Source organism: Mus musculus, chromosome 6 (genome assembly GCF_000001635.26).
Source record: "Mus musculus strain C57BL/6J chromosome 6, GRCm38.p6 C57BL/6J".
Taxonomy (NCBI): domain Eukaryota; kingdom Metazoa; phylum Chordata; class Mammalia; order Rodentia; family Muridae; genus Mus; species Mus musculus.
Genome location: NC_000072.6, coordinates 102,326,995 through 102,342,773, shown reverse-complemented (window position 1 = coordinate 102,342,773; position 15,779 = coordinate 102,326,995). Strand labels below are relative to the sequence as shown.

Genomic DNA, 15,779 nt, shown 5'->3' with positions numbered 1-15,779 from the left:
GATTTGCATTTCCCTGATGACTAAGGATGTTGAACCTTTCTTTAGGTGCTTCTCAGCCTTTTGGTATTCCTCAGTTGAGAATTCTTTATTTAACTCTGTATCCCATTTTTAATGGGGTTATTTGATTTTCTGGAGTCCATCTTTTTGAGTTCTTTGTATAAATTGGATATTAGTCCGCTATCTGATTTAGGATTGGTAAAGATCCTTTCCCAATCTGTTGGTGGCCTTTTTGTCTTATTGACAGTGTCTTTTGCCTTACAGAAGCTTAGCAATTTTATGAGGTCCCATTTGTCTATTCTTGATCTTACAGCACAAGCCATTGCTCTTCTGTTCAGGATTTTTTCCCCTGTGCCCATATCTTCATGGCTTTTCCCCACTTTTTCCTCTATAAGTTTCACTGTCTCTGTTTTTTTGTGGAGTTCTTTGATCCACTTAGACTTGAGCTTTGTACAAGGAGATAACAATGGATCAATTCGAATTCTTCTACATGATAACTGCCAGTTGAGCCAGCACCATTTGTTGAAAATGCTGTCTTTTTTCCCTTGAATGGTTTTAGCTCCTTTGTCAAAGGTCAAGTAACCATAGATTTGTGGGTTCATTTCTGGGTCTTCAATTCTATTCCATTGATCTACCTTCTGTCACTGTACCAATACCATGAAGTTTTTATCACAATTTCTCTGTAGTACATCTTAGGGTCAGGCATGGTGATTCCACCAGAGGTTCTTTTATTGTTGAGAATAGTTTTTGCTATCCTAGGTTTTTGTTTGTTATTCCAAATGAATTTTAAAATTGCCCTTTCTAACTCGGTGAAGAATTGAGTTGGAATTTCGATGGGATTGCATTGAGTCTGTAGGTTGCTTTCAGCAAGATAGCCATTTTTACTATATTAATCCTTCTAATCCATGAACATGGGAAATCTTTCCATCTTCTGAGATCTTCTTCAATTTCTTTCTTCAGAGACTTGAAGTTCTTACCTTTATACCTTCTCCCTTCCTCTCTGCCTTTTTACAATAAAGCTCTAAAACATAAAACCATCTCTGCTCATCATGGCCCTCAGTGTATAAACGATGAAATAGGCTTTCGTCTAAAGAGCTGCATCTAAACCCGCGCCCATTGGAAGGCCTTCCTTCACTCCATCCATGGACTGGACCAAGGACTCTTGCCTACATAGGAACCACCCAATGTCCCCTTTCCCCCTGCCCTCTTCTCTCTTCATCCCCAGGGCTGAACGAGATGCCCCCGGGGCCCCCCAATTTGTTCTCAGCTCTTCCATGTTGTCCAGGGATGTCCTGTGATGCCCAAGAGCTAGAACCTCTTATCTCTGGCCTCCATGAGGCCCAGAGACCTTGGAGTGCTTCTTACCCACCCCTTGGGGACTGGGGTCTGTGGCTTCACACAGGCAGACACCCACCTGGTGCCATGTGTAGAGCACATGGCAGTTGCCCATGTTTGCCTGCCCAGAGCACTGGAACTCTGGCTGGACATGGGTTCTCTCCCACCCTCTTTATTCTACCATGCTCGCAACCCTAGACATGGGTTGGTGAACAGGGAAAGGAGGGAGGGGGAAGGGGTTTTCAGAGGGCAAACCAGGAATGGGGATAACATTTAAAATGTAAATAAAGAAGATATCAAATAAAAAATAAAAATCATGTAATTTTTGAAAAACATCATATTAAAACTGACACTGGTAGCAAGTTCTTCCAGCATCTTTCAAACCTTGTTATAGGGTCTGCTTGGCTGCCACACCCCACTGCCTATAGTGAATTTCTTCAGCCCAGGGATGGGCTAGGCTGCCTTTCACTATGATAACCTCAGCCGTTTTGACTACTGCCCCTTTTGGTCTGTGGGCCTTCTGGCCTCTTGACTACCACTCTTGGTTTTCCTCTTTCTTCCTTTCCCTTCTCAGTACCCCCTTCTCTTCACATGACCCAGCTCAGTTGGCCAGCCATGTTCCATCTGGAGCCTTCTTGGTGCCACTGTATATGTTCTTCATCATATCTGCAATAAATCTCCTCTAACACACCTAAGACCAGTCATGTCTGAATTTCCTTCCTTCCTTCCTTCCTTCCTTCCTTCCTTCCTTCCTTCCTTCCTTCCTTCCTTCCCCTTCCTCCTCCCTACTCTTTCTTTCTTTCTTTCTTTCTTTCTTTCTTTCTTTCTTTCTTTCTTTCTTTCTTTGTCTCTTTCTTTTCTTTTCTATTGTATTCTTTCTTTTCTTTTCACTAATTCATGAAACTCATGTTTCCATGAATTCACGATTTTGATCAATCTTAAGAAATATGTACAAACCATGTCTTTAAGAAAGAAAACATGTCTAGACTAAATATAGACCTCCCGGCCTGGAAGAGTAAAGATCCATATGCAATCAGGAATTAGATATCAGCTGATACTTCACTAAAGATAATCTATGGATGGGATATAAGCACATGAAGATAATCTAATCATTAGCCTTTAAGGTGATGCAAATTAAAACCAGTTTGAGTTATTACTATACACCTGTCAGCATTTACCCCCCTGAATGCACCCAGCTGTGCTCTGTTCTCTGATGCATCTGACACACATTTATTTAACTGTCCATACATAAATATCCATGGTGCACAGTGGATTCTTGACACATTTAAATAATAGTTATTTCATTGTTTATGAGTATGGGTGCTTTCCCTATGTATATCTATGGGCATCATGTAAATACAGTGCTGGCAGACCTGAGAATAGGGTTCAGTCCCCTGGAACTGGAGTTAAGGGGGAATATATTTTGCTGTGTGGGTGCTGGGTGCTGAACCTAATGTCCTCTTAACTTCTGAACTCTTTCCCATGCCCTCCTGTCCCATGCTTTATATTTCCTATAGTCTTTAGACTCTAGAATAATCTTGAGATATTTAACTTGGATTGAATATTATACATGTTCATAGGAAACCACAAAGTTATATTTGATATATCTAAGGTTCAGATAGTGAAATTATTAGGCATCTTAATTTGGTATGTTCAAATGATTGTGAAATACCTACACATTGAAATATGAATCCCTGGTAGTAATGATAGGTGGGGAAATTGAGACATGCTAAAGAGATGCTAACTTAGGGAAACAATCTACTACAGTCACAAATGTTTGCTCTCAGTGATGCTCTGGTACATTGGAGTTGTTGCATTTATGTTTCTTTGCTAGGGGTGCTAGTGAATGCCCCATGAACTAGCCCTATCAGCAATCAAAGTGATGCTCCCTTACCCTTCCTAACAGTAGAGTGGATTGATATATTCCAGGCCAATCTGGACCAAGCAGTATTTGAATATTAGCAAAAGATATTTTTACCCACAAAGTAAACGTGCTTTTTTTCTTTCCTTCATGTTTTCTTGTTTATTCATACTTGTATGCTTGATTGATGGCTAAAATCAGTGACTAAAGAACTCCTCAGTAGAGCTGCTTTAAAGGTGCCATTGATGAACTCACTTGCCTTGCAAGCCTGAGCATCTGCATTAGGTGAAAACATATTTGGTCTGAGTTCAGTCCCAACGTGGATAGAGAAAAGCAAACAGAAAAGTAGTTCCCTGTCTCCCACATGTCTACCTAGAAATGACTACAGCTCCATAGTCATACTACAAATAAATAAAATTGAAATGTTAAAAATATCCAAGGTGTAAAATTAAGTAGAAAATTATAAAGGAAACAAGGACCTCATGGTAAAGGAACAATAACGATAACTACTTAGCTCCCTAAAGAAACATTTTTAGAAATTACTTTTCTATAAGTAGATTTAATTTTTATTTAACAGTTTAGTGTTTAAATGGTTCGGCATTCCAGTTACTACTCAGTTACCCTACAGGAGGTTTAATGTTTTGAGAATCTTTTGTATTTGCTACAGCTTTAAGTTATAATGCCATGGTGTAGTAGTGTATACTACATACTGCATTTGTAGTAGACATACATGTGATGTCAGACATTTCTGTAATGTAGCTCCTAATCCAAGTGGGTCCACACAGTCCCGCCCTCTCTGGGTGCACTGTTCACTTTGGTAAAATCCTCCACTCTAAGATAAATACTACTTCTCAATAACAAATAAAAATGTTCAATATAAAAATCCAGTTGCGTGCTGTACTGATTTATGGTGCTTTGGATATTTCTAAGTGTCTGTAGATTCAGGTTTTCATCAATTTGAAAATAAGTTCTTGTCTCTTTATGTGTTCCAAAGGGAAGCTTGTAATTTTTATTTAGAATATATGCTCTATTACATGTTATATTGCAACACAGAGATGTTGTAACAATGTTTAAGAGCTAGAACAAAATGTATGTGTGTGTGTGTGTGTGTGTGTGTGTATAACACCGAGAGAGTGTGTGTGTATGTATATATGACTATGTGTGTGTATGTTTAGTACACTATCTCATACGTAGATGGTAACCTTAATTCCAAAATATTTTAGGTTCAATATAAAGTACCAGATCTTTATTCTATTTTGTGCATAGACTTGCTCTTTGTATTTTTAGTGGGCCAATGAGTGTATTTAGACTTCAGCTATTTAAAAAAAAAAAAAAAAAGAAGAAGTTGATAGATTTTTTTCCCTCTGTGGTCAGTCAAGCTAGGAAGTCTAAATCTATATATATATTATCTTGAGTGTTATTGGAAGAAATTATGCTTTTCCTAAAAATCACTGCTAATAATAAAAATAGCATTTGCCCTTAATTGAGATTTTTAAATGATCGAATGTTTGTAAATCATCCTTTCTATGATTAAAATAACTAGCATAGTTTTGCAGCTATAAATAAAATTAAGTACATTCATTGAATTTATTATTGTCCTGTGAGTTTTACTTACTTTATTTCCAGTGATGTGCATCTTCCATGCAGCCCTTCACAACATGACTCAGACTGGTACCTACAAGTTCTATATTTTCAAATAGTTCTTTAAATAAAAAATAATATCAGGTAGAGAATGAAGTTTGCACTGGCTACTTATTATCAGGTATTTAAGGTAGTCTGGGAGTGGGTGGTCAGTTAGTGGGATTGACTTTTTTTTAGGATGTGTTGAGTTACTTGGGTGGAGGTGAACATTACATTTATTTATGTTGATTTCAGGTTTTTCTTTTTTTTAACTGAATCCTATTCTGTGGCTATTTTATTCTCACATATGCTTTGCCATTTTAGATGCCTCATAAAATTGCATCCCTGTTACAGCAACATGGGACTCGTGTGTATATATTTATTCGTATTTATACAGCTGATTTCCTTGAAGGCTTAAATGAATGAAATCCTGCCTTCTTCCTGAAGGCAAACATTCCCATGAGGTTCCTTGGAAGAGATTTGAATGTTGGCCTCCAAATAAAGAGAACATGTTGCTTTCTTTCTGAAATGTCCTTCTTTTTCTTTCTTTTTTCTTTTTCTAATTAGATCTTGAAAATTTTAAGACCAGGATGAGAAGCACTGTGTCGGTCCGTGAAGGCCAGGGAGTGGTGCTTCTCTGTGGACCCCCACCTCACTCAGGAGGTGAGTACTACAGCCTCTGCTGCTTATCATGTGTATGAGATTCCAGTGCAAGACCTGCCCTCCATAACCCACGGCTATTTCTGAGGTTTGTGCGGAGAACTGGAACACAAGAGACAACAACTGCTGGCTAAGCACTGGGATTCTACCACAGAGCATCTTGATTTAGTTGAGCCACGGGAGGTGTCGTAGAGTCCCGTCTTTGGTAGTAACACACATGGATGAAATAACTGAATGTCTGGTGAGATTGTAGGTGAAGAGGAAAAGAAATCTCTTCAAGTAAGACACATTAACTCTTAAGATATCTGGAGGATCAATAAAGTGAGTCAAAGAAACAGAAACTGGGCCTTTATCAGGCTTTAGCATACATGGAGATGGCGAGAGTTGGTCAGGTTTACGGGAAAGGGATGTGCTTCCCAGTGATGCAGATCGCCTTAGCGCTGAGACATAATTCATATTCACCTTCCTGACATATTGGTTTATATTTTACTGGTGTATAAGCTGAAGACAGCATTTATGTTGTACACAGTGGGAAGCTTATATTAGGGAGTGAAGGACCTATTGAATACATGAACATATCCCAAAATTGAAACTTTTTCTAGATTTCAAAAATTTAAAATGCCTTTAAAAAAAGTATCTACCAGTTTATTTCCCATGGTATAGTATTTATCAAATGCCCTAAGCACCAGGCAGGTAGAGGAACTAAGAAATTTTCTAGAAGGAACTCTTTCTGCATCAACTGGACTCAAACCTGTTTCATCTGCATAGTGATGACTGAGGGACATCAGTTCTGTCAAGTCTGTGGGCCAGGTCTCAAAGCAGCTGAAGGTCTTAGTAGTACAAGCAAAGGAAGCATTTCAGAGTGCTAATGGCCCTTGCTGGAACCAATGAGGTTTTCTCTGAAATCTCCATGATCCTGCAGGACATAGAATTCTTCTCTTTCTTGACTCCTTTTGAATATCTTTGCTCACTTCATATTACTTCATTTCTCCTTGGTTCTTTCTCTGTGGTTAAAATACTTACAAGCATTGGTTTTGGTGAATGAAGATCCTATCATACTTGATTCAACTCTCATAATCCCTCTAAAAGTGCCTAATGAAGTAAACATGAAAAACAAGTAATTATCATGAAAATAATAATAGTTCTAATGTACATTATTGAGTTTACATTAGATATTAAGCAGTATTCTAGGCATTACCTGCAAACGAGTTTCCTTAGGTATGTAGAAGATAAGGATGAGTCTCCTCTAAGAAGTCTAGGAGCTGATTCCTAGTGATGGTGACAATGAAATCTTAGCCAGAAATGATCCATGTGGCTTCATGACCTTATCAGAAAGCCTTCCCACCCAGCTTATATTTGACTTCAGTGTAGGAGCTTCAAAGATTAAATCAGAAAAGACTTGGACCATTTAAGCTTTCAGGCTATAAAGAAGTAAAACTGCAGCCCCTGTAGCTATTTTCCAAAGGAAAAGACACAGAGTGGTCTGTGAAACCATCCCAATCCAAGGACTTCTGATATTTCAAATCTAGGGCAATACACTAATCTACGGTTATAGCAAAGTATAATTAGAAGTTATTTTATCATTATGTTTATTTACTAGAATGATAGTAATAGGTTTTCCCCTGAGTCAATGACCTATTTGAGTTTTATGTTCTTGCCATCATTAACAATATAAAATACAGGTTCAATCTCACAGAATAGGCTCTAACTCCAATTTAAAAATGTAGTTAGTTACTCCCTTAACATTGGTCTCACTGGTTGTATTCGTGGGCATAGCTTGCAGACAGATAGTTATAGTTCACAGAGTTCACAGATGGGTGAGTTTCTTGATTATTTTTCTCCTCTGGTGCTTGTATAGAACCTTCCAGCACTCAGTGCTGGCCAATACAGGTGAAACTTCCAGATGAGTAACAGATATATATAATATTCAGTGTCATAAGTATGCAAGGTGTTCAGCACTATGGTCTTATCAGCAGGTTGTAGAGGGTAACCAATAATATTAGTAGTAGCCTGACATTTGTGGGAGTTATGTGGATCCTCTTTGGGAAACAACTCAAAAAGGTATAACTGACTACTGGTACTGGGGTTTTTAATTTGGTAGCATTGATATCAAGTTGGGCTGTTCTCTCTCCCATTATATGTCATTCCATTTAAATTACACACACAAACAGACATACCACAAACATACACATGGGCATGCGCAGTCACACAATGATGCATCTTCAGCGGTAAGCTTCATTTGGGTTGCAAAACTTACTACATGTTAGTTATCCTTTCCCATGCTCTCTTCTCTACTTTGCATCCCTACATCAACCCCTTTAACTCTCCCCTTCTGATCTTCCCCTTTAACTTTTTAAAATAGGAGACAAAAGAGTTCATAGTTTTGTTTTCATTTGAAAGTCCATTCTTTGCAAAATCACATAGAGATCAGCACTAAGGAATGTTGCATAAACAGTCAACCTCCCTGAGCTGACTCAAAGGCTGTGTTCAGACAGGCTCTCTAGCACTTTACATCTAAGACTGACACTTTAATTGCAAATTAATTAATCTGAATCTTGAAATAATGCAGATTCTGGTTCAGTGAGTCTGAATGCTGTGTTTAAAGAAGCTTTTCTGATAAGATGCCCCTGCTAGTCCATGGGCCATTCAGCAGCAGGGTCTGAACTGTTGCATTAGGCAAATTCTGTGCTTTACCTGTTTATCTCATTCTGCCCTTCAGGCTTCTTCCTTGCCTAGCGCCTTTGCTTGGCCCACACTACAATGAATTTAGCTTATCCAGGCAAAATATTATGTGTCCACTGAGAGATCACCCTACCATCTACCTCACATTTGAGCCTGAAGCAATGTCTTTAAGGTACTACTCACCCTGATTTATTTCATTGTTTTGTGGTCTTCCAGGTCTCTAACCGATTTGTATATTTTTATTGTCCCATAAAAGTTGTGTCTAAGTCCTAAGGCTGTAGTGAAATAGCTGGCCTTTTAATGATGATCACAAAGTCCAAGAAATAAAAGGGACTGTGATTTTAATACATGACTTCTAATCCCCCAGGTGTGATCTGAAAGCAAACATGGTATCTAACATAAGTTTGGTTTATGTCTAATAATCAATAAAAATGAAGAATTAAATTCCTTGATACCAAAGGGTGTGGATACAGATCATTAGCTTAGTGTTTTACTCTACAAAATTTATGAATTTCTCAAATCTCCACAAACATATTCTTTTCAGTGTATCACAATGAGGTAGAAATTAAAAGGCATGAAGAAACACTGGACTGTATGCATAATGCATCCTTTGATCATAGATAGATAGGATGTACCCAAAAGAACACTCACAGTGCTGTCTCTAATCTTTTACAGAGAACCCGTGAGATGGCAGAAAGTTTATTACTTTACAGACATTGTTCGTTTTGTAATTTTGGAGTTATAGCATCAGACCTAATGCTAAAGGATTTTGTTGTGTGTTTGTTTACAATTGCTTTTGGCTTAGAACTTTCTAAAATCAGCATTATGATCAGTAATAGAGCTGCTATTTAGTGAGAGTTAAGAATTACTCTTCAGGTTTGCTTTTTATCATAGTTCTTTCCTTGGTTCTATTTCTCTTTATATTGTTAGCTACATACAAATTCAATTGAAACAAACTTGTTGTTTGGGTTGGAGATGCAGGTCAGGGGTAGACTGTTTTCTATTCTAGAATGAACCCTGAAAGGTTCTACCAGAACCTGACAAATACAGATGCAGATACAGCCAACCATTAGACTGAGTCTGAGGACACCAATGGAAGAACTAGGAGAAAAACTGAAGGAGTTGGAAGGGATTGCAACTTGATAACAAGAACAATACCAACTAACTGGACCACACAGAACTCCCTGGGATTAAACCACCAACCAAAGAATACACATGGAGGGAGCCATGACTCCAGATACATATTTAGCAGAGGATGGCCTTATCTCAGTGGGAGAGGAGGGAGGCTTGATGCCCCAGTGGAGGGGTAACCTGGAGGGGGGGTATCATTTGAAATGTAAACAAATAAAATGATTTTTAAAAAGAATATCCTAATACTACCAGAATTTTTTCTCATTTCCATGAAATAAATTCCTAACTTTTTTGTTTATTTGAATATATCAATAGTGTTATATCAAAATAGAGTTGGGGAGATGAACTAACATAGTTTAAGAAATTAGTGACATTTCCATACCTCAACCTGAGTCGCTTTGATAGAGAATAGTCATCCATTTATCTAACACCATTAAACTAATTTTCTGCCATAGTTGGAGAGAATTGCAAATTTATCACAGATCTCCATACATCTGTTGATTAGAGGAACTGTTATCATATGAGATATTTTTTAATCTTTCCTTTATTCTGTCATGTGTTCTATTATTTTTACTCCATTGTCTTTTTACAGGACAATTCAGGATCTTACTGAAGAAAGGGGAAATGATGTCCTAAGTTACAAGACCAACAAATGATAAGCCAGAAATAAGATATTCAACATAGATTTCTTGGGAGTAATTATTAATCTAGTTTCCAATAATGTGAAATACAGAGATGAGTGCAGTTTCAATGCAGATGCCGGCTATCATAAAATCATTAGAAACGCAAATTCATGAGAAAAATCACCCTGCTATAAATAAGGCCACAGGACTAGTGTCTAGGCATCTCATAATGACATACTAATTAAACATAATTGCACAGGATAATTAAATTATTCCATACACATGTTTTAATAAAGAGTTGATTTTTCCCAATGATTACTGACAACACCTATTGTGCATGGATAAAAGACTCAAAGTCTGTCCTAGTGTTTTCTCAAAAAACTAGTCTCTGCTGCACCTTGCCGTGTCTGTGCTACATGCAGGCATTTGAACATTCAGTTCTGTATGGTGTCATCCACTTCCAACAACATAGCCTTTGGGATGTGAAAGGGAGGGTGTGAGTGTCAAGCAGCAGGTAGTAGAGGTTGAAGCAACTTCGTGCTAAAAATTGCTTTGTAAAGTGTTGGTGTGACCAAGGCGAGAACTGAAGCTCCTCAGCCAGATGGTGTGGAATTTACACCCTGTGGAGCTACATCTTTTTCACTTTTTCTCCCAAGATGAATGGGCCAAAATGTAAAAGTCATCTCAGGTAGTTTTGACTGCACCAAATAGAAATTTTCATCTCCGTATCAATTGTCAAGTTAGTGGAGACATTAGCGAGGCAGAAAGACCCACTGCCTAGTGCGGAGAGATGCATGATGCTAAACCTTTTCCCAAAATACTTTTATTTGAAAACATAGGAACTCAGTTCCTTGTTTTAGGAACTCAGTTTTCCAAAACTTCAATTCAATGTTTATAACCTTGCAACCTGAAATTGTAGCTCTTTTCAATTGTTAGAGTCAAAAACCTTTTTGAAAATCATCACAATTTCCCCTTAAGCAGGATGCTAACTGGATTTAATTCAAACCTTGTATTTTATATTTCCATCAAAGAAAAAACTAAGGCAGAATGCCCAGTAACTGCATCACACTGTAACTGGTCTCATCAAAACTGAAATGTTGGGTTATTACAGATCTGTCATTTAAGCTACAGAATATAGTCTTTAAGATATTGCTTCTTGCTAAGTGGTAGATAAATGTATCAAGGCAAAGATGTATTAAAGAGTAAATAGTTAACATCAGGTTTATATACACATTTTTCTTAATTTCTGTTAATACTCTATGATTGTTAATATACTGACTGTCAAAAATCCCAACTGATTCATAATGGCATTCATATATGTATATTCTGAATCAGTTGACATATAAGCCCAAGGTGGAAACATATGGATGGCTACAAATGGTTATTAGGCCCATTGTTGCACATTAATTGTGTAGCTGGATTTGAAATCCTGTGTGTCTATAAATTGCTTAACTGTAAAGCTAAGAGTTTAAAATATCCATTGAGTAGGCCAGCCTTTCACATGTCTTTCCTTCCATCCTTTCATCTGTTTATCTATAACTCTAGGCTAGAGTTAGACTAATAAATTGAGCTAAATCTCAAATGTGTAGTATGTCCTAACTCTGGAAATTGGAACAGGTTACCTAACTTCTGTATTCTTTGTCTTATTATAAACATGTTTGTCACAATCTATCTTTAGGCAATCATTGTGATTATTTAAGAGGGAACCACATATAAAAAATAATGTCCATCTCATTTACAAATATACAAATAAAGCACAATCCCAATATGTTTATCACATGGCAAAAGCATGAAATTAAATGTTTCATGTGAATTTTTTTTTTCTTTTTGGTCACCATTTGGTAATGATTTTTTTATTAGATGTTTTCTTCATTTACATTTCAAATGTTATCCCCTTTCCTAGTTCCCTCTCTGAAAAGGCCCCTATACCCTTCCCCCTTCTCCTGCTCCCCAACCCACCCACTCCCACTTCCTGGCCTTGGCATTCCCCTATACTGGGGCCTAGAATCTTCGCAAGACCAAGGGCCTCTCCTCCCACTGATGGCCAACTAGGCCATCCTCTGCTACATATGCAGCTAGAGACAGGAGCTCTGGGGGTACTGGTTAGTTCATATTGTTGTTTATCCTATAGGGCTGCAGACCCCAATTCTTCAAGACGATTACTTATATTGTCCTCTACTACTCCTCCATTAAATGTTCTTGCTTGAAAAATTTGTGCCCATCTTTAAATGACATTATTCTATACTGGCACTTTTCCTCTCTTCTTTGAGTTCTTGCTTTTTCTGTGTTTGTTTGTTCATTTATTTTAAGCCTGAATCTTACTATGTTCCCCACAATGTATCCTTTTTCTCTTAGTGTACCAAACCCTAAGATTGCATACAAGCACCATCACATCCCATGAAGAACTATGAACTATGTTTAGAGATACAAGAATGAGGATACTTTGAGATGTGCATCCTGTGCTAACATCAGTGCTGAGCCAGGCTTCACCTATGGGCTCTCTTTTCTCCTTAAGCAGAGCCCACAACTGGTACTTTCTACCAGGCTTTAAGTGAAGCAGTACAAGTATTGCAAGCTGGGCAGATCAGATGTTTTTCCCAAGGGACGGTGATATTTGTCTTGAAAGCATACAATTTTGACCTTGGGACCATAGGATAGTTCCTTTATATCCTGTACATAAGACTCCATGGAATGCTGATGCTCAATAGTGAGACATGCAACCCTCTAAGACAGATGACATGATAAAAATGTAAAGACTGAGGTGTGCCAAACCTGATGACTCTCCAGCCCTCCTCCACAGTAGCTACTACCATAACTAGGATATTCTGCAATAACCTTACACCTACACATTGCATACACACACTTTATTTTGGTGGGCAGTATTTGAATGTATGTTTTTTATACCAAAAAATATAAGGAGAATAGGAAATTTAATACAAAAAAATCTAGCAACATTAGCTACACATTTTGACAACCCCTCACATCATTCATTCACTGGTGTCATGAAGACATCACAATCATAAAAGGGTCATGAGAGGCAATCTGGCAATACTATAGACTTATTCATTGGTACATACAGTGTCAATCTCTGTCTATATGAGAATCTCCTTAAATTTTAGAGTTGTCACTGACCTGACTATTCCGCATACATCTCAATACAGCAAGAGTCCAGATTTTCTATCATATTTCAATCTCAGGTCCCCTAGATGTCTGCTGGAGGATGAGACTGATATTCTCTCTCTCTCTCTCTCTCTCTCTCTCTCTCTCTCTCTCTCTCTCTCTCCCTCCCTCTGCCCCTCCCTCCACCCCTCCCTGCCTCCTTCTCTTTTGACAGCTGAATTCTTCTTTTTTTAATATTTTTATTAGGTATTTTCCTCATTTACATTTCCAATGCTATCGCAAAAGACCCCCATAACCTCCCCCCACTCCCCTACCCACCCACTCCCACTTCTTGGCCCTGGCGTTCCCCTGTACTGAGGCATATAAAGTTTGCATGACCAATGGGCCTCTCTTTCCAGGCCATCTTTTGATACATATGCAGCTAGAGTCAAGAGCTCCGGGGTACTGGTTAGATCATAATGTTGTTCCACCTATAGGGTTGCAGATCCCTTTAGCTCCTTGGGTACTTTCTCTAGCTCCTCCATTGGGGGCCCTGTGATCCATCCAATAGCTGACTGTTAGCATCCACTTATGTGTTTGCTAGGCCCTGACATAGTCTCACAAGAGACAGCTGATATGTACTCACTGATAAGTGGATATTAGCCCAGAAACTTAGAATGCCCAAGATATTAGTTACAATTTGCAAAACACAGGAAACTCAAGAAGAACGAAGACCAAAGAGTAGACACTTTGCCCCTTCTTAGAATTGGGAACAAAACACCCATGGAAGGAGTTACAGAGACAAAGTTTGGAGCTGTGACGAAAGGATGGACCATCTAGAGACTGCCATATCCAGGGATCCATCCCATAATCAGCTTCCAAACGCTGACATCATTGCATATGCTAGCAAGATTTTGCTGAAAGGACCCAGATAGAGCTGTCTCTTGTGAGACTATGCCGGGACCTAGCAAACACAGAAGTGGATGCTCACAGTCAGCTATTGGATGGATCACAGGGCCCCCAATGGAGGAGCTAGAGAAAGTACCCAAGGAGCTAAAGGGATCTGCAACCTTATAGGTGGAACAACATTATGAGCTGAATTCTTCTTATTCTCCTTTTTTCACCCACCGAAACAAGTCAGACTAAGCCTAAAGACCATACAAAATTACACCGGGAAAATTGGGAGTTTGAATTCATTGCTAGAAAAATAGCATTTCAATAAGAATTTATTTTAAGGCTTGGATCTCTGAGTGCTGATTACTCCCTTTAAAAAATATAGAAAAAAATAGGTTGTTAAGTTAGTATGTCTCAAGGGTGATAAAGCTTTGTATCTTTACATTGTACCCTAGAATTGAGGAGAAACACTATACTATCACCATGTCAGAGCTAACAATTAGATTCTTATACTAGCAAAGAGAAGAGATAAAACAATGGTTACTTTGTAATTATATACACTGAGTTTTGTTTATCTTAATTAGTTTCTCTCTCTTTCTCTCTCTCTCTCCCTTATTCTCTCTCTCTCTCTCTCTCTCTCTCTCTCTCTGTGTGTGTTTGTGTGTGTGTGTGTGTGTGTGTGTGTGTGTATGTGCTTGTGTGTGTGAGTGTTTGTAAGAGACAGAAAAAGAAAAATAAAGAGGGGGGAGGAGGGAGGAACAAAGGGAAGAAGGGAGAAAGGGAGGGAGGGAGAGAGAGAGAGAGAGAGAGAGAGAGAGAGAGAGAGAGAGAGAGAGATTCATGCCATAGCACAAGTCAAGAGATGGACAACATTTTGGAGTTGATTTATTTCTATTTTGTGTGTCCTTAGAGATTTGACTTCCTTTGATAATTGAACTCAGATTGTCAAATCAAATTCTAGCTAGTAGACTTGGTGCCTGGTATTTCTACGCACTGAATCTTTTGGTTGGCTTAAACTTCCTGTTCTAATCAAGTCTAGGGAACCTGGGTGAATAAGGAGACCTGAAAATGCATTAGCTTAAATTGAATTGTACATCTGGCTCAGAGCCATTCAAAGCCAGTGTCTCTGACCTTGGCCTCCCTTCTTTAGTTTGCATCCCTTCACCTGGACAGATTGTTTCAAGAAGGGGAATCAGGGAAAAGGAGAAGGGAGACTTTTAAGTAGGCCTCATTTGAACTTCACCTATGTGCCAGCTTTATCGATATAGCTCCCTAACGAGGAGCTAAGGAGTTGAGGTTATTGAGCACATTTGCTGATGTTGTCTCCCTCTGAGGAAGTAGAGCTGAATTGCCAGTGCAAAGATCCAGCTACTGCTGCTTTTAAGTAGACAGTCCTTACACAAATACGTGCTCTGGGGGGTTATGGATACACAGTTCCTATCCTGTGTATTAAGCACAATGTTCTGAGAATTTCAGCAGCTGCCTCCTAAAGCTGTATGGAAGACATGCGCAAAGGAGGTATTCTCTGCAGGCCCAGAGCCCAGGTCATACCTGCAGTATCTTTTCTGAGAAATCTGCCGTATTGACTTGTGATTGGGGAATTTTGATCCAGGTACCCTTTATGGCACACTAGGGACAGTTTGTCTTTAAGTTGATTTGAGGAATGTACAGGAGTAGAAATGTTTCAATGAGTGAATTTTAGTAGGCATTTTATACTTAGATAGCAAAGTGCATTACTTCACTTAGAGCACTGATATTCATTTCTTTGAAAGCCAGGTACTTCTCAGCTCAGCAGAATATTTTCTTCATTAGCCTCAGCTGAACTGGAGAGCCAAGCTGCTTCTATGCCGAGCAATGTAGGTGAGATTTCCCCAGCA

At 38.6% G+C, this 15,779-nt stretch overlaps 1 protein-coding gene and 1 long non-coding RNA gene across 10 annotated transcripts in view; one reads left to right on the top strand and one right to left on the bottom strand.

Annotated features, from left to right (window-relative positions):
- The window catches only part of Cntn3 (contactin 3), a 401,311-nt gene that overhangs the window by 221,841 nt on the left and 163,691 nt on the right, over nt 1–15,779 (top strand). For all 9 annotated transcript variants that reach the window (XR_001785107.2, XR_377430.4, XM_006505729.4 and 6 more), the window contains one exon: nt 5,381–5,476. Coding sequence is in view for 7 of the 9 variants with exons in the window: in XM_006505729.4 (XP_006505792.1) it covers nt 5,381–5,476 (96 nt within the window). In the remaining 2 variants the exon portion in view is untranslated. The remainder of the gene's footprint in view (nt 1–5,380; nt 5,477–15,779) is intronic.
- The window catches only part of 4930587E11Rik (RIKEN cDNA 4930587E11 gene), a 70,578-nt gene continuing 60,895 nt past the window's right edge, over nt 6,097–15,779 (bottom strand). The window contains exon 5 of the long non-coding RNA NR_131017.1: nt 6,097–6,565. This is a non-coding gene — a long non-coding RNA (RIKEN cDNA 4930587E11 gene). The remainder of the gene's footprint in view (nt 6,566–15,779) is intronic.